This window comes from Peromyscus californicus, unplaced genomic scaffold (assembly GCF_007827085.1).
Source record: "Peromyscus californicus insignis strain IS unplaced genomic scaffold, ASM782708v3 Scaffold_12__1_contigs__length_115047231, whole genome shotgun sequence".
Lineage (NCBI taxonomy): Eukaryota > Metazoa > Chordata > Mammalia > Rodentia > Cricetidae > Peromyscus > Peromyscus californicus.
The window spans coordinates 54,703,742-54,722,328 of NW_026294413.1; the positions used below are offsets into that span (position 1 = coordinate 54,703,742).

Here is an 18,587-nt window from a genome sequence, read left to right on the forward strand (position 1 = left end):
ATTCAGTGAGCCATGTTACTGGCCCAAGAAGTTTTTAAAGAATAACAATGAAAGACGTGGAGGGAAAAAAAAACAAATAAAACATAACACTTTATTATTATTATTATCGTAGAAGGAATTCACCAAAGTCTTCAAATTATGCTATGGCATCTTTAATTATAAAAATAAGCAAATAAAATAACTTGCATCTGTCATTACCATGATATGTTTCATAACTTTTATATGCACATGGAGCTTAAAAATGTAATTTAACAATAAATAATGACATATACCAGATATGCTCACTGTTTATTCCAGTACTCAGCCAAAAACCTAAATATCATTTAAATTATAAATACATAATGCAAATATAACGGCACAAAAATGTTCTAAAGTGCAACCAAATCACAAGAGAGGAGATCATGCAAACTGGTCTAGGTTAGCCCCCGAAACACTCCGCAGCAAACAAGAAACAAAGCTTTGGAAGTTCAAGGAGGAGGTGGAGGGGGGGCAGGGCAGGGAGAAAAGGAAGCAAAAAACTAGCAACGTTGTGAGAACTGCTTCTTTCCATATGTGTAGTAGATATATGTATTGTTGACACATATACCAATATCACTGTGGGGAGAAAAGAGGCTATACCACGGCTTGAAGAGGTCACAGCAAAATAAAAAAAAAAATAATAATAAAAAAGAGAACAGAGGAGAAAAACAGAGAAGAGAGAAAGAAAATCTACCGAACTAAAAGTAAGAGAGAATTTTACTAGGAATTCTCATAAGCTACTTGCCACTTTGGGGTTCTGGCTTAGTGGGTTTGCAAAATGCACAACACACACACTTGATTAGCTTTTCTGGTTCAGAGAAGTCAGCCTTGCCTGGGGTGGGACGTGGGGGAGACGGGTGAATCTAGCTTAGAATATGTGCTACCTGATTTCCAAGAGGCTAAGGCAGTGTCCATTTGCTTGGGACCTGGGGATGGGACAGTTCTGAGTACAAAAATGCCCTTCACAATCTGATGTCAGCACGGTTAGAGGCTGTGTGGGGACGAAGGCAGCAGTGTTGGCTGCGGCTGCGGCTGCAGCTGCGGCTGCTGCACTTAATCTTGGTCCTTGAGCACTATGTTACTGGTTTTAAAGGCTTTGTGGTAAAGTTGTATTGCTTTTTATTTCCCTGGAGAGGTGCCCTCCCTCCTCCCACCAGGGTCCCTATCACTCAATTTGGTCAACTCTGGGGTGTAGCCTAGTGAGAGTCAAGCACCAATAGTTTCTACCCAAGTGACTTTGGAGCAGCCCCTCCCGCTTCCTCTCTCAGCATTGACCTTTGGTGAGCAGTGACACTCATAAGGGGCTGTTGGGTTCAAGGACAATGACCCTGAGAAACTACTGTTGTTCGTAGACAGGTTAATCATTTGGCTTTGGTGGCTGCCATCTTGTAAACATTACAGCGGAAATGATCAAACCACCAGCTCTTATGCCCTCCTTCATTCTCTCTCTATTTTTTCTTTTTTTTTTCTTTTTTCTTTTTTTTTTTAAAGATCCTACAGAGATGGTCCAGCTGCCAGGACTACTTTGGCAGGCAGCGTGTTACAGGACAAAAATGTAAGAGGAGTCTATTAAGGCTGGACAACCCAGGGTTATTTACACCCCCTAAAGCCCAAGTTCCCCGGACTAAAGACCCAAAGGCTGATTGACTCATTCCTGATTGGCTTAGTGGAAGAATCTCCAACACCATCATTTACCGGAGTGCCAGGCACTGATGGAAGGTGATGAGCCAAGAACTGCCACTTCCAAGGGGACAGTAGGCCTTGTCACACTCGGTGTCCAAGCCCAAAGCAATGATCTTTTTGATTCCTGTAATTCCCAGTTGGATGTGACAGAGTTGTTTCAGGATATACCTAAGTCAAATGTAGCCTCTGGGTTGAGGTGGGCTAGGAGATGAACATTTTCCCTGGGGTCCTTCAGATAACCTGTTGGGTTTTCCTGTCTCATATAGGCCCATCTTAAGTTCTGATGTTGAGTTAAAACTACTTCTACCCCCTTAGTTATAAAAAAGGCCACAAGGAGCATGAACGCGGATATCTGGAAGTGAGATAGTTATTTCATTCCCAGGAAAAGGAAAATAAAGCTAAGGTACAAAACTAAATCTATATGCAATAAAGTTATTATAGACTGCTTTGTTAAGCAGAGTCCTCTGGAATTTATGTACAGTACAATAGTTTTCAGCTATTTATATTCCACAGTTAGACCTTAAGATTCTCTGTTTTTAAGACAATTGTTAAAGATACTTTTAAAGCTCTGAGCAGTTACAGTACATAAAGATGTTAGCTTTTTGTTTTTCATTAGATGCAAGAAGATGCTGGCTCAAAGTCTGGCTGGAGATCCAGGCTTGAGCAATTTGGTCAATATGTCAGAAAGGAAATTAGACATTGGAGGATAGAGACCATAAGAGTCGTTAGAGATCAAGAATTCAAACATGACATTCATATTCGTCCATGGCCAGCACAGATTCATAACACGAATTCCATTGAACATATTTATGAGCATTTAAGACATGCATTTAAATAAAGTTGTTTTGTATCAGCTAACTCTACTGGGTGACCGTTCTAAAGGGATCTACATCTTCAGATTACAATGACTGGGCAGTTACATGAACGTTTTGTGTTTGAGAAGCATTGATAGGGATCTGGGAAAAGAATTCAGAGAGAGAGGGGATGAAAGAGGCTACATTCTCTCAAGGAGAGGATGAATGATCACATGTATTCTGTTGGTAAGAATGCTGTCATTGCAGAATGTTGGGGTATTGATTACGGAAGCCTAGTTTCATGCAATTTTCTTTAACGGGGGGGGGGGATAGAAAATAGGGCTTACTTTAAAAAAAAAATCAAACCAGGCACAGTACACTCAAAGTTGGTGTGTCAACACCCCTAAAATGCTATTAGTTTGTTGAGGCTGCGAATACGTCTCCCTGGTTACGCACTCTCATGGGAGGTACGTTTGACGTGGGAGGGAGGGTCCCCCTCACCTCGGAGGTTCCTGAGGAGGACTTTCAGCTTCTGTGGCTCATTTGTACGCCTCCTGCTGAAGTCAGCTCTGGGGTGTGTCTGGGCACAGTGGTCCGTCTGCAGGATGTGGAAGAGGCTGGCCATGTTGGGCCCGATTTTCTCCATTAGGCTGTCTCTGATTGTGCGGACTGTGTCTTCATCACATTCCAGAAGGCTTCGGACAAGTCTGTTGTAGTATCTGCATTGGGAAAATGTTTATTAGGGAAAGCCATGTAAGGGTCAGGTCCTGACATCAGTGCTCAAGCTGTTCAAAGCTGAAGGTGGCTTTCGTTTCCTTCTGAGCTCTGGGTTTATCATATAACACTAGAAAGTCCATCTCCAGGTTTATGCTTCAAGAGATGTAGACCAAACTAAACAGTAGTAGGCTAACTGTAATGTCTGAAATTCTGGAAAACAAAGACTCTCAGGGAGAAATGGGACAACACAAAATGATCTCATTGTGTAGGGAAGAAACTAGGATGTGTGCTCAATGTCATACAATGAATTAATGGCAGAAGTGGACTTAGTCATGTCCACTGCACTATACCTGTGATTTATACTCATGTAAAATGAGTACAATAGGTAGGTCTTAAACTCAAAACTTGTGTTAGTACTGAATCACTGCACATGGACTAGCAGTTATTTGGATGTCTGTTTGCAACTTGCCTTTGCCTTAGTGTGTGTGCTCAAGAGTATGTCCACATGAGTGCACATTCTCACTGAGCTTTGGTCTAAAGCCAGGCATTTTCCTGTGAAATCTTTCCTTACACCCACTCAGGCAGTCTTGAAAAGGCTGTTGACTGACTGTGACTGTTTTAAGGCTTCCTTCGAAGGCATACAGTGGCCTTCTGCAGCCAAACACTAGTTAGCAAGGGCACTTAAAGGGAAAGATTAATGCCCCTTTCAAGTTCATGCTTCTGTACGTCCATGAAACCCTCTCACATTGTTCACACCTTTGTGACCTCTTCCTTCTCTGGCTTTCTCACAGGCTTTAGTTATCACCTCAAACACCAACATTTGATAGCAGTATGACTATTCCTTTTCCCCTGGCTTGATTTTGAAAATGTCTCAAGGGCAGGGTGGATGTCCTTCTTCTTTGTATCCACACTTTGTGGCTGAGTGTCATCAGGCTGTATTGTCTGCTCAATAAATCACTGTTAAATTTTATATTTTTTCCCCTGAGGAAACAGAACTTAAATAACAGGGGTGACTCTCTTGCCTCAGAAGACTACATCCACCTTTGTTCTTTATGCATAACACTGACCTCTTAGGTCTCACTGTCTGCCCCTATGCTTATATTTATACTGAAATATTTTCTTAATATATCAACTGAACTTTAACATCAATGAAAAGAACATAAAAATATTCTTCTGTTATATAAAAAAAAATCTCAGTTTCCTGAAGAAAAATGATCTGTGGTTCTGGTAGATTTGTAAGCAAACAAGCAAAAACCCTAATGACAAAGACCTTTGTGTTTGGTATAAGTGACTTATGTATGCAACAGTTCTCTGAATGTCCCAAACAATGCTGCCAAGTGTTATGGCTGTGAAAGGATGGAACCATCTATATTCAAAACTTCTAAACAACTCGTACAGTTCAGGTATTTTCCAAACTGATGGGGCATTTCTGACTCAATGGTTGTGTAAACCTATTAGCTCTGTGCTCATTGACTCTCCTGGTGACAGTGACCTGCTGTATTGATGTGGAGAGATCCTTTTCTAGGAGTGGTCAGGATGTCACTGGGGCCACAGGATCATCAGAGGGGGAGGATTCCTGTTTATTTTTAACTCAACACCCAGAGCAAAGGAGCAAGCATCTTGCTGGAATAACTTGACCTCCTAGAGAGGTCCTTTGAAGGATGGACAGTAAACAGGGCAGATCGTGAGTGATGAAGCAAAGCGGTCACCCTTCTTTGGGCGAGAGGGTGAAGTTGGAGATGGAGAGAGAGGAACAGTGTCTGGCTTGCCCATAGTCCTGGCTACAGCCCTCCTTTCAAGGACAATTATATCCAGCTGTGAGTGAAATTGGGCTGCTCTGGCTCAGAGGAACATTTTCCAACCCTTGGAATTACAAAGCACATGAGTCAAGCTGAGCTTACTTGGATGGAGAAATGGGGAGAAAAGTAGTTTTGGAAAAACTGAGAAAAAAAAATTGTGCCCCAACAGCTTCAGCCATCTATGCCCTCATTGATCTCTAGGCATCTACTAATTCCTGGGCTCTCCCAGGAATTAGCTCCCCTACATCTTGGAGTCTGTTTTAGAAGGCAGTTAGTTCTTAGACAATACAGTTCCGTAAAGGACTTTATAACTCAGAGAAGTTAACCCTTTCACATCTAGAAAGAACTCTTTATGACACATGAGCCCCTAAAAGGGCTAGAAAATGTGATTGCTCTTTAGAAACAGAATGAATGGAAAGTTCCTTCTTGGACAGAATTGGAAACTCTTGTCTGGATGGAGAAGTCTAAACCCCTTGAAGAAACTGAATTCATCTAGCTAGCCTGCAGCTTGGAGGATCTACTGGTGCCTGATTCTGAGGGCACCTATCTTTGCCTTCTCTGATGGGCTAAACAGAATACCTGCTTTGGGTTTTCTTGGCAACGACCTCTGTCAGCCTGCCTGCTCTTCTGCTTCTCTGAAGGGGCTTTGGTAACTCAGTGGAGTAGGCTAAGGGAACATCTTGAAATAGGAAATTATACATGGCTCCATTAGGAGCTCCTCAAAGGCTGAAGCCCATGCCAGGCTGCCTGATATCAGTTTAGCTAACCCTATTGTCTCCAATGAGACTGGAATGCAGCATTCAACTCGACTGTGCAGGCCAATGAGAAGACTTTTACTACAGGTTGCTAAGCAACACAGATGCTTTAAGAGGTTGTGCCTCCAGCAAAAGTTGACTTAGCAATTGCCATGTATTTATTGAGCACCCTTTTGTACTAAGAGCATATAGTTACTCTAGCTATGAGGAGGGATGTGTCTTTTCTTTTAGGAGAGAGCACACACAGAATTCCTTGCTGAACACCATGGTGCTTGTATATTTAGTTATTCATGATATTCTATTTTTGGGTTGTGGGAACTTCTTGCAGGGTTTTTCTAGCTGCTTTTTTTTTTTTTTTTGAAGTAGAAGTCAAAATAGCTTGGCTCAAGGCCATGTGAATTCTGGATTCTATTTGGTGACTCATAAGCTGTGAGACCTTCAGCAGGTTGCTCATCTCTCTGAACCTCTGTCCTTCAGTCAGTTAGATGGGGGCAGTAGGATCTGAATAACTATCACCTTCAGCTATGGTATTTGGTTTCCAAGGATTCAATGTACATTTTCTTTCTCAGGATAACAAGCCAGTACAGCTCAGCAGAAGATACCTCCTCTGCAGGGGGAGTTGAGGCAATTCTGTTCTTTAGCCTGATGGCCTTTATGGCGTGAGGCTACACACTGTACTGGGGTAGCAGATTAAGTCTTCTGGGTCTCACAGCCCGGAAGGACCTTTTACAAAGCACATATCTTTCTTCTCATTTTGCAGATTCTATCCTCAGCACCTCCCCTCCACCACCCCTTGGTAAAGAATAAGATCAGATATTCTCCATAGCTACAGTTTCAGCCATGCTTACCCAAATACACGCATTCTGCCTAGGAACGTTCTGTGTGAGAGTTTATAAATAGTCCTTTGTTTCCCTTGATCAATATTATTCTTCTGTTTCCTGTTCCCTATCCATGCCCTAGAGAGCTGGACGCTTTGCCAGTTTTCCCACTTTGGATCTGTGTCTCATTGGTTCCCAAGCTTCGTGGTGCCTTGTCCACTTCATCAATTCTCCCTGCTCCCCTCAAGACTGAAGGTGTGGGTTGTCCATCAAGGCAGGGGGGCACTCTCAACTACCTCCTCTCTTTGGATGCACCTCTGTCATGTACACATACTCCTGTTCTGCTTTTCAGTCCAGTCACAGGGTTTGGATTCTCCCAGACCTAAATCTCATGCTAGACAAACCACAGGAAGGTGGAATGAACCTGTAACTACTTCCCTTTACAGTTTGTTGCCAACTGGCAGGGACTTTGCGTGTGTCTATGTTGGGACTGAGGCTGGGAAAGCAGGATGTTTTAGGCGGGTGAGGAGCTGAAATAGAGCAAGCAGATCAAGCCCCTCCTGGAACGGAAATCACTCCAGTCCTGAATAGCGGAGTGAAATACTTGGAAAAAGGTAAGAGCTGCATGAGAGATTCTGGTGTTTAAGAGTGTGCCACCCTTTCCCCATTGACCTTTTCTTCTGAACGTGAGCAAGAGGAGATAAGGAGACTGTGCCTGGACCATTTTCTGAAGGCGTTGCAAACAAGGCACTTTGTAAAAAGAATAATGGTCTGGCTAAGGACGCCTTTCCCCAGCTTCCTCTTGGGTAATGGGAATCGTTGGTCCAAACTCTGTAGCTTCCTTTCTACAGTGAATCTCAAGGGAAAATGCCACTTTAATTGAAATAGCCAGCTCAGTATAGCTTTGAAGTTGGTCACCTGACATGTTATAGATCATGTGTCCTGGGATCTTTAACAATCTAAACTTGTACTAATGAGTCTGCTAATACTCCTTCTTTTAAAACTATATAACTACATCCTTTGTCCCCAGCCATCGTCCTACCAAGAATTCTTTATTTCTTTCCCCTAGGGCAAAGGGGTAGTCTCTAACAAATGGCCAAGTGTTAACCCTTCCCCCCTTCAACAAAAATCTTTCTAGGAGAATTTTAAAAATTGAGGTTGGTCTAGAGAGAAAAGTCATTTGAGGGAAATGGAGTTGATTTTTTTCCTGTTCTGAGAAAAATCAGTAAGAACTCTGGTAGAGCTGCAATCAAGGGCTGCGTGGTAGATTTCCATAAGATGACTTGTGGTTCTCTCGGCCACTAACCTGTAGTTAAGAACAGCTCCTGTATGTCACACAAGTTTCATGTTAGGGGCAAAGCTCAGAGAGACTTGACCATTGTTACTCTGGGAAAGGATAGGGGTATTTGGCTAGGAAATTTATCAGCTTGAGTGTGTGATAACTCTTAGGGACCAGAATAACACAACTATTCCTTGTGAATGCATGCAGACTTGGTGGGAGAGTCAGAGAATTATAGGATCTCTGACTTTAAGCATAGGATTTGGCTTTAAGCATCCACAGGCTATCCTTAACTAGCTTGCATTACTACTGATTCTATCTGTCCATGTCCTCCCAAGCTGTATCCCTTACCTCTTGCTAGACATCTTTCCAAGATACCCATACCGGACCAGGATGCCAGGTCTCTTATGCATCAGGGGTTCATTCCAGTCTGGCAAAGACTTCAAAGTCAAAGACCCAGCAAAACCTGGAGCTCAGATGGTATGAATCCAATGGCTTTGGGTTACCTGAGTTACAAATGTGATCTGGGTAGCTACCAGCTTTTCCTTCTAGGGAATCTTGGGCTAGAGGGTTGGGATGGCATAAGGCTTTGAAGAGAACATGGGAATGGTTCCCTGAAGCCATTTCACTTTTCATAGAGAAAACTCTAAGTTCTGGGGAAATGAGATGACCTGCTCTGGATTAGCCACTGAAATATTTGGCTTTGGGACTGATTTGAAAGATACACAGATTTAATAAAAGTCTGCATTCTGACATTTGACCTGGGAGGGGGATTATCATGGCCTATTGTTCTGTTGAACTGTCATGGTTTCAGCCAAACCTGATATCTCAGAAAGGCGTTTTCCAGAAGCTTCATTGTTTGCTTCAGGCTTATGGTAAGAATTGGACAGAGTTGCATCCACCCAGGGTTCCTGCAAACCAGCTTTCTGCTAGCTGTGTGGGAAGATTTTTAACACTGGAGGGAAAAATGTCTTCTCTGGCTTGGCTGGCCAGTCCCCCTCCATGTCCCTGATCGTGAAGAAGAGGCCCCCCTGGGTACCTGTTGGAGAAGTGATTGGGCAGCTGTATGACTTCAGTGATGGCTTCCGGGTTGCGCTTGGCGATGCTGCAGACATTCAGCTTGCTGTAACACTCCTCCTGCACCTCCGCGATCATCCTCTGGAAGGTAGAACACCTCCGAATGGCAAGGAAAACCTTGGAGGTGATCCCATTGGCGATGCATTTTAAGCTCTCTTTGACAAATGCTTTTCCCTGTCAGGGACAAGAAGATAAGGATTAGTGTGCCCTGTTAGAAGAGGTCTGGGTCTATGCTGCAGGGACCTTCAAGGAGACTTGCTTCAATAGCGAGGCCAAGAGCTAAAAACGAAAAAGCCCTTCTCCCTAGGACTTTCTTGAACACACATCTCCAAAGAAAGGAAATGTGATGGGAGGAAGCCATCATCAACTGTTCTGAGGTGTAAAGATGGTCCTAATCAGTTTTATGTTCTTGGTAACCCAGAATTTCAGACAGCATGCTAGGGCATTCAGAGAAGACCATTTTTATTTCCTCTCAAAGCAGAGATGCTTTTCTGCTAGTCATCTCTCCTATTCTAAGCCAGCCTCTATCAACTCCTTACTCCTGGTCTAAATTGCTCCCCCCATAACCTCCCCCTGCCCCCGGGCACACGTGTGTGTGTGTGTGTGTGTGTGTGTGTGTGTGTGTGTGTGTGTGTCTGTCTGTCTGTCTGTCTGTCTGTCTCTCTATACCCTGGGATGGGCCTTTTGAGTAGGAGGCTGGGAAGCATGCTTGTCTCCCTACAAGGTAGGCTCCTAAGAACAGTACTGAGCACCCTGTCAAATGACAAGCAGCCAGTGGAGTAGAGGTCAAGGTCGCGTTACCTGAGTGTCAAATTTAGCAGCACTGTACAAGAAGGATTTACAAATGTCGTACATCCCGTCTGTGTCACATGTGGAGTTTTCCAGGCATGCAAAAGCCCCACAGCCGACCTGCAGGGCACTGTTGAGGCAGCGAACCACTTCAGCTGAAAGAGACAAGCAGAAGCAGTCTGGGTCAAGCCAAAGGGCTCTGGATCCAGTAGGAGTAGAGGCCAATACCCAGGGCACAGGATCTGAACTTATCCTCGAACTTTGACCTTGGGTTCTATTAGATAGAACAATTTGAAGAAAAGTGTGTGTGTGGGGTGGGGGCGGGTGGTGAGAAAGGGGATGGGCAGGCTCTTTTTGCTTCTAAGAGTCAGAGAAGAGAAGATGACTTTGACGTCCCCCTCAGGTACATGCTTTCTGGGTCTCACCCTTCTGTGCATTTTGGTGGCTATAGAAGTAAGGTTAGAGACCTTGTCATGCACAGTGCCTTCTGGCGGTGACAGGAATCAAAGACTGTCACTTGGAACTTGAAAGCATGGGTAGGCTGAATGCAGTGACTGAAGGTCAGACTCACGATGGGGTCAGGGGAGGACCAGAGAATCCAGCTGCCTTTTGAAAAATGCAGTCTGGAGTAAAAAGCATGGGTATTTTAGTCCAAATGGCAGAGAATAATTTGCTGAGTCCACTCGGAAGGAGACCCTTCCCAAAGAGGGATTTTAACCCATGATGGCATTGGTAGAAAGGAATCCGAGCCCTTTGTATCCACCCTAGCTCCGCAACCACAGCCCGGTGCTTAGAGGTATGAATAAGCTCTCATATTAAAAAGGCTTCTTTTCAAAAACGAGAAACACAGGTGTGGAGTGACAAGCCCAAGGAGCCCCTTGTGCAAGGCTGGAAGAAAACCGCAAAGAACTTGCACCAGGCTTTCTGCATTCTGGATAAGATCTGCCATAAAAGTAATTTCTCTCCCACAGAAGGAGGGGTGTTCTGGCAGGCAGCTCGGCAAGCAATGATCTGTAGCCTTCATACCGTAGGATTCTCCTCCCAGATCAAAAGCGTGGTTTGGTTAGGCTAGGCTTCCCCGCCCCCCTCCCACCACCCGCAGCCTCTGGGATGTTACAAGTCATTTCCCTAATTATATATTTCCACGGGTTCAAATTATAACTTTGCTTTAAGCAGTTTTAATATGCATTAGGGCTGCTATTGTTTTAGGGCAAGCTTGAATTGTGAATCACGGCATCGCTATAGCAACTAAGTACAAAAGGAAGCGAGGCAAGAGGCCTCCTCTCGGCAGGGACCTGCGCTCTTCCAAGGGAGAGCATCTGCCCCATTTTGACACCTGCGGTCCCATCTCTGCTGACAGTTGGGGAGAGGAATGAGCGGGGAGCCAAAAGTCAAGGGGCAGAGTGCTCCTAATGCTTCTGCCTCCAGAGGCCAGGACCATATACAGTTAACTGGTACTGGAGTCAGGCCGAAAGTAAGACCTTCCCTTTGGAGAAAGAACTGCTTCGGTTCACAAATGCACTTCCTTCTAGGGGCCATGGGCTGCCTGGGCGATTGAATGGAGCCGGTTAGAGCAAGGAAGGAGACAGGCAGCCCTGTACGGAATGGGTGTGTGGGTCCCTCCCCCCCACCCCCCCTTCTTTCTGAATCCGCCCTGGATTTTTTTTTTCAGACTTGAGGACTATGGTTCCACAAATCAGTGTGGAGAGGGGGCTTGCCTGTGTGCTCTCTGAAGAGGTACAGAAGTCAAGTTACAAGGTCTTAAAGGAGCAGAGAGAGGGATCGCAGCAGGTAAGCCGCGCATCACCTTAAGACCGGCTCGTGGAGTATGGAGAGCTGTGAGGCATGCCAACATTCAAGCCTTTCCCCGCCCCCTCCCCCTAACAAGAGGGTACGTGCCAGATTTCAGGCAATCAGGCTAGGCTTATGCAATGAAATACCCTCAGCAGAGCGCCCAGCTTCTTCGTTAGTTGCATGCAATTTATTAAACAAAGGAACTCCACTTCCTAAGGCTATTGGATTACACTGGCAGTTCATTACCACCAGGCATGAAGCACATTTATTACCGAGATCAGCCGTCACAGACACACATGCAAAAGTGAGAGAAGGCAAATGAGGACAGCTCTTTGGGGGGAGAAACCAGCCCTGGGTTTGCTGGCTTACCTGAATTTTGAGCCGCCACCCGGGATTTTCTGGGGCTCACAGAGTCATTCTGTTCCGCCTCGTGCGTGGCAGCAGCACTGATGACCAGCACCAGAATCACTGCTGAGTTTTGGAGCATTCTCTGAGAAGTTTCCGCTAAGTTGTTGGCTTTTTTTTTTCCTCCCCCCCTTTCCTCTTTCCCTCTCCCGGCTTGAGTTAAGATGTGGATCTGGATATACTGAAAGCTTAGGTGAGGATTTGAGGAAGAATTTTTGTGTGTGTGGCTGGCTGGCTGGCTGGCTGGCTGGCGGCTGCTGCTGCTGCTGCTGCTGCTGTTGCTGCTGCTGCTGCTGCTGCTGCTGCTTCTTACACCTCTGGTTTTTGCAAACTGGGGGCCCAAGAGCTGCACCCAGGGATTTTATAGCCGTCTTATCGGTCCTCAGGATCAGAGACCAATCAGATCCTTCAACTGGTCCGTTTAGCCAATAGGCGGGCACGCTTATTCAGCTGGAGCTTTTTGACTTCTTAGAAATATTTTCCAGCAAATTGAAAGTACCTGCTGCCAATGATTTATATGTGTGTGTGGCTGTGTGTGCAGGGATGTGTGAAAGAGCTATTTTCACACGCTGAAGTGACAACTCTGTATTGATCAAACCAAAAGGAAAAAAAAAACCACTTGAAAAGCCCTTCAAGGTACTTGTGAAATTCATCTTATTTTTTTTTTTTTAAGTGAACCACTAGGAGGAAATGGATGTTGGGTGCTTGATAGGGAGATGTGATGCAGATTAGAATTTAATCAAATTATAGCAGCTCTCTAATTTTAGTAGGCTGTTCTCGGTAAGAGCGCAACATCTTTTTTTTTTTTTTTTTTTTTTTACATTTGTGTGTTCACTTGTAGTGTGCATCTTTGATTTCCTTGCTGTGATCTGGAGGCATCTTGAATTCCCACTGATACGTGTAAGCCATGGCAGAAGGATGTATGGGAGTGCAAGAGCCTAGTGAACTGAGGCGCTCTGGTTCCAGCTCCCAGCTGTTCCCTCAGCTCCCCTGGGGTATTTATTAAACCTCTGACCTTGGCTGTGTCCTTTTACCTTGCTGTTCCACTTCTCAAATCTTATTCACACACCTCTAAAGTGATATGATTCCCGGAGAACATAAAATTTTGAAAGGTCTCATGTAGCCCAGGCTGAACTTGATACATAGCTAAGGGTGACCTTGAACTCCTGGTCTTCTCACTGTCTCCATCTTTCTCATGCTGCAATGACAGGAATCTGCCACCATGTGGTGCTGGTGTTCAAACCCACGGTTTTCTGCATCCTGGTCTGCACTATATTAACTGGCTGCATCCCTAGTCCTGGATCACCCATCAACACTGTCTTCATAGTCACCACTGGCCCTGCCAACTCCAGGAGTGTTGGTTACTGTCTGTGCACCCAGGCTCACCCACTCACTCACACCACACTCCACTGAGGGACATGGCAAATGCCTGAAAATTAATAAACTGTGTATTCAAGCCCAGCTGCTTCATAATCACGTTGAAACAATGAGCTGGTCAAAGCAAGACTAACCCTGCTGGGTAAACCAGTTCACTTCTTGGAGGTTGGGGAAGAGGTGCACGAGGGAGTGGGGGGGGGGAGGCGGGACTGGGAAGAAAGGGTAGGGAAAGACCAGAATGTGTAGGAGAGGAGACTGATAAACTGGAGACTTAATGGGAAAATTATAGTGGAATCACAAATCATGCCCAGCATAGCAGCTCATATTCTCTTATAAGTGGAGTGTAGGCAACAAGAAGGCATGTCCGTAAGTTGTGAAGGAGGTTAATGATCCATGAGAGGACTTCTCAGGGTAGGAAGGTGGTCATTAAGGGCTGGGGTGAGGTGAAAGGATTCAACAATAAAATCTTGAATATTTTTCAGGAGGTAAGTGAGAGAGCCTTTGGCAATTCTACAGACTTGGACAGCATGGTCTTGCAAAGACACAGAGCCAGTGGCTTCAGGTTCAATCCTGAAACTTCACATGAAAGCTAAAACAAACAAACAAACAAACAAACAAACAAAACAAACAAACACTGATTCTGTCCTCACAAGTCAAGCCAAGAATCAGGTTTGCCTCTGAGTTGTGTGATTGTGTGTGTGTGTGATTGTGTGTGTGTATGTGTAGGGAGTGGGTTTGCTAAAATAATTTATGACCCATCCTTTGCAAAAAAGAATTTCTAGGAAGCAGGGATGTTTGCTATAACAAGGGCTAAAAGGAATAAAAGACACAGAAAATATGTTAAAAATTGGAAAAATTTCAATTTCAATTAGTTAATTTCATCTTTTGATTGATTAAATGTGCAAACTATTTAATATGTCAGTCCAGTTTTTGTTCGTCAATGGTATTGTTTCTCCAGTACCTTCTAGGCGTAATACTGTTCAGTGTCTCAGGGAGGATAAAAGTGAAGAAATCTAGAAGGCAAACATAATTCTTGACCTGAGGCACTTGAAATTTCATTGGAAAGATGACCAACGTTAGGACACTTTCTATAAGTTCAAAATGTCATGACTTTGCCTGAGAGACAGCTAGAGATTTGAGGAAGGTTTCATACTTCAAGAAGGAAGTGAAATTTTAAGTTAGAAAAGTGGGGCTAGCTTATGTTTCATAAAATTCTTATTCTAGAAAGCTCTGAGGTTGGTTGGTGATGGCCTTAGGCAGGAAAAAGCATATATGGCATTGCAGAATAGATCACCCCATGTTACCTTTCAAAGAGGGAATAAGAAGATAGGTGCAGATTCTACCAGAAGGTCTTGACTTCCGTTTCTGAGTAGCCTTTACTTCCTTAGCCATTGTGCACTGCTCAAGGATCTACACTTGACCTCTGGCTGGTCCACCAGCTTGGAAGGGTGATGGCTTTCCTCTGATAATAAAGTTTCTTTTTCCAGCTCTCTGAAGCTCTTACCAGAACACAATGTCCTACAAGTATCAGGATGTGTTGTGCTCGTGTGTGTGTGTGTGTGTGTGTGTGTGTGTGTGTGTGTGTGTGTGTGTTTGATGTGGGATTTTCACTCCTTATTTTGCTCACTTACAGCTATATCTATATATCCAGAGGTTAGTTCCTAATTGTGCCAAGTGTTTCACAATGGCAGGTAGGCTGTCATTCAAAGAAATATAATGGTGATCAGCCACACTAGTTTAATGAAACTAGTGTGTAAGCACCACTGCAAAGTGCACAAGTACCACTGCACTTGTCAAGGGAGGGAAATGACAGCAAGCACAGGTACCCAAAGCCAAGTCCCTTCCCATAAGCCCATAGCTTGAGGATATCAGAACATGCACCATCACCGTGCTGTGTGCTGTACTTTGAGACGGCAGGGGCAGAACTCTTGGCAACTCTGGGGGTGATATATAGCTTCCTTTGCAACTTTCCTGGGAGGTGGGGTGTTGAGAGAAGCCGGAAGAATCTGGAGGTCAGTTTTCAGAATCTGAGATTTATCTTATAACAGGAGGCATCAAGACTCTTTAACAGGAAGATTCTGCTCAGGGTGGGGCTTGTCATCATACAGACAGTGGCTTGGAGAAGAAGGGTTGGAGCTTCATGGGCATTTGTGTTGCTGAGATTGCTATGGTGATGGGAAGGAAGGAGGATCAATATGAGAGGTGCTTTGAATAAATTCATCTTAGGAATGAACCTAAAGACATTCTTGGAAAAGACCCTTCTCGCAGTTAGGTAAGTCATGCACATCAGACTTTTCCTGCCCTAGTTTGGCTATGATTTTTTAATTGCAAGAAAGATCTAGCATTTCCATAAGGCAGGCGTTTTCTGGCATTCACATAGGGTTGTAGATTACCTAACAAAAGTCTTGACTGTACTTTCAGTGGGTGGGGAGCTTTCCAAAGCCAAGCTACACAGTTGGAGGTGCCTGTGGGGGCAGTGGGTGGGAGGAGAAGGTACCTCTGCGTATTGCCCCCAAGCCAAGAAAGTGCTAAAAAGCATGAAAGAGAAGTTGCCAACAGCGAAGGCTGGTGACGGTGCCCTGGCTGCACTCGTGGAGTGCTGGCTTGTGTTCAGTGAGAAGATTAAGCCAAAAATCTCTAAGGCTTTGTTGGATTTGGCTAGCTGCAAGCTGGGCAGGGAACAGCTCTTTTGCCTTTTTGGTGCGAGGAGTCCAAGCCCGCCCATTTCTTAGTGGATGTTCTGTTAACAGGATTCAAAGCCCGCAAGGTTGGTCAGACATACTGACCAAGGTTGGACCACTTTCCTTTGGCGATTCCTGGTCTGTGTGTTTTCTGTTGGATTGTTAACGCATGCCTTCCTAACCTCAAGATAAGAAGGGGAAATGGAAGGAGGAAATTGAGGGGAAAATACTTTTCCTCCTTTTTTTTTTTAAAATTTTCCTATATAGATTTAGTGTTTTCAGTGTAGACCTTAAATCCCCAAATGAGTCTGACTCTTGCACAGTGCAGATTACTTTAAATTCTACCACGGATGATGGAGCAAGGAAAGAAGTATATTAGGAAGGCAAACTCATTTTATGCACCTGCCCCTTCACCTGCCACACCCTTTATCTCCACCTCTGCTGGCTTCTGGAGGGTCACTGTGTGCCCAGCTCTAGGCAGCAATAATGGAGAATGCAGACTGATTTGGCCTTTTCCTGTGCTCCAGGAGATCCAAAGCTAGTTACTAAGGGATTTTCTGGAAATGCTATAAGGCAAGTGGCTTGGAGCAAAGCATATAGATTTGGATTTGTTTATCATTTACTGGGTGGTTTTTTTTCCCTTGTATGCCAGGCATGGCTGCAGAGACATATTGGCCGGGAGAAAAAAGGAAACCAGGACCCAAAGAGAACATACTAGGGAAGAAGCATGGCTTACTTTCACGATGCTGTGGATGTGGAAAAATCTGAGATTTGTTTGTTATAGTAGCAAGGACACCAGAGTTGCAGAGAAAAGCATTCATGCTTAGATCCCTGCTCCTCAAGGTACAGTGAGTTGGGATGGGGTTAGGAAAGAGAAAAAGACAAGATGACCCGACAGGCTTAAACCAGAACAGACAAGTTGAAATTGGCCTCCCTCCTCTTCTCATTCCCTCCAGGTCTAAGTTGTGATGTCACTCTTTATCATGGGGGACATGCTCCTCCCAGACCCAGGAGAGCCCGTGAATCTTTAGCACACGGAGAAGCTTGAGAAGCAAGCCTGAAGAGGTGTGTGTTATCCAACTTGTCCTTCAGAAGAACCAGTTGTAAGACCTTGAGTGACATTCCTCTGTTGAGACGCATGAGGGCGCTCAAGCCAACTGACGATGTGGAGATGTTTCCTAAATTAAAAAGGAGAGAGAGAGAGAGAGAGAGAGAGAGAGAGAGAGAGAGAGAGAGAGAGAGAGAGAGAGAAGAAGAAAAAAGAAAGAAAATAAAAAGAGAAAAAGGAAAATCTATGAGCCTTGACTCTGTTTGACTGGCTATTGTTTCAAGACCGGAGGATGCTTCATAGGGTGGGAGATACGCTTGTTTGCTGAGGAGCATCCCCTGAGACCTACAGTGAACGTGCAGTCCATGTGCTTGCATGTGCCCCAACATATGCCATCCCAGTGCTGTCCCCTAGAGAAATAAACCTTACGCACATGTAAGTGTTTTTCCTCCATCCCTATGTCCAAACTGTGCAGGTCAGTTGAGGGGGGTATATCAGATATCACACCAGCATGCTTGAACTCCTCAATTTACAAAGGAGATTCTAATTCAAGGTGGGAGTGAGCTCTACTTTCCCATACTGAAGGAAAGGAAGGCCTGTTTCTCACCCATTTTTCTGTTTAGTTTTTTTTTTTTTCTTTTAGCCATTTCTATTTGAGGCTGAATAGCTTGTCACGGCACTGCTGTCATCTCCTGGTGTCTTAGATGTCTTCCTTGGGAGTACAAGAAACAGCCAAGGTGCACAGTTTACAACTTACGACTTTACAAAGGGATTTGTATCTCGCTGGGTGCAGGAGTCCATTTAGAACCCCCAGGAATGGAGCTGACTCTCATGCTGCCTATATTTGAGAGTTGCTGGAAAATTCTTACAGTGAGAGTATCAAGATTTATCACGTGGCATCACCTCCTCTGTCTGCCCGTGTACGGAATTGTGTTAATATTGTGAGACTATGGTGGAGTTGTGGGGAAGGTCATGAATACTCAAACCAGAGTGCAAAGCAGGATCTGCTCATAGGACAGGGCTGGTTAAGGATGTTAAGAGTTAGTGAAATAGAAAGAAAAGAAATGCCCGCTCTCACAACTGGTGTTGAAGTATCATTCTGACATCTTTAGCCTTAAGCCAGCTTGTCATTTGCAAAATGCTGTCCAAGTACAAAGGAGAGTCTTGCAGCCATTTCTGAGTGCTAGACACATCTATTATTGCTAGTTTATTGGCCAAGAAAGGAGGTGTGTATACGGGGTGATGTGGGGGGGGGATGGGCAGGCTTTTATACAAAGTCATCTGACAAGTCGGCAGAAGGACCAGATTAATAGAGCACAGATTTTTACTTGATGTTTGCAAATCCTGCCAAGAGGTTTATTGAGGTGATTCAGACTAAGCTGCATTTAATATACTTTAGGCTAGAGTATGATTAAGATACAGCAGTTGCTGGCTCTAGATGGGTATTAACGGTGTATTGGTATTTCCTGATTACTTGATCAATTATTCTATTAAAGCAGCAGAGTTCAGATTGCCCAGTGAGATTTCACATGGTAGGGATTTTTATCATGGTG

General features: G+C 44.5%; 1 protein-coding gene and 1 long non-coding RNA gene across 3 annotated transcripts; one reads left to right on the forward strand and one right to left on the reverse strand.

The window, feature by feature from the left end:
• Positions 1–63: 63 nt before the first annotated feature.
• Stc1 (stanniocalcin 1) lies at positions 64–12,284 on the reverse strand. Its single transcript, XM_052732863.1, has 4 exons — positions 11,893–12,284; positions 9,742–9,884; positions 8,903–9,114; positions 64–3,214 (listed from the first exon to the last, which is right to left on the reverse strand). Exons 1-4 carry the CDS (start codon positions 12,008–12,010, stop codon positions 2,944–2,946), a joined length of 744 nt encoding a protein of 247 aa, XP_052588823.1. The 5' UTR covers positions 12,011–12,284; the 3' UTR covers positions 64–2,943.
• Positions 10,918–17,178, forward strand: LOC128107230 (uncharacterized). 2 transcript variants are annotated; one of them, XR_008217015.1, is made up of 4 exons: positions 10,918–11,326; positions 11,402–11,520; positions 16,639–16,829; positions 16,943–17,178. It is a non-coding gene; the product is annotated as an uncharacterized LOC128107230 (long non-coding RNA). The 2 variants fall into 2 exon arrangements; XR_008217016.1 differs by having other exon boundaries at positions 10,923–11,203.
• Positions 17,179–18,587: the final 1,409 nt, after the last annotated feature.

Bases quoted from the DNA above. Each gene is read 5' to 3' on its own strand.
- Stc1 (XM_052732863.1), bottom strand. From the start codon at position 12,010: ATGCTCCAAAACTCAGCAGTGATTCTGGTGCTGGTCATCAGTGCTGCT. The intron at 9,115-9,741 runs GTAACGCGACCT...TGTCCCTGACAG, and splicing joins CTGCTAAATTTGACACTCAG to GGAAAAGCATTTGTCAAAGA. The intron at 3,215-8,902 runs GTACCCAGGGGG...TTCCCAATGCAG, and splicing joins CCCAATCACTTCTCCAACAG to ATACTACAACAGACTTGTCC.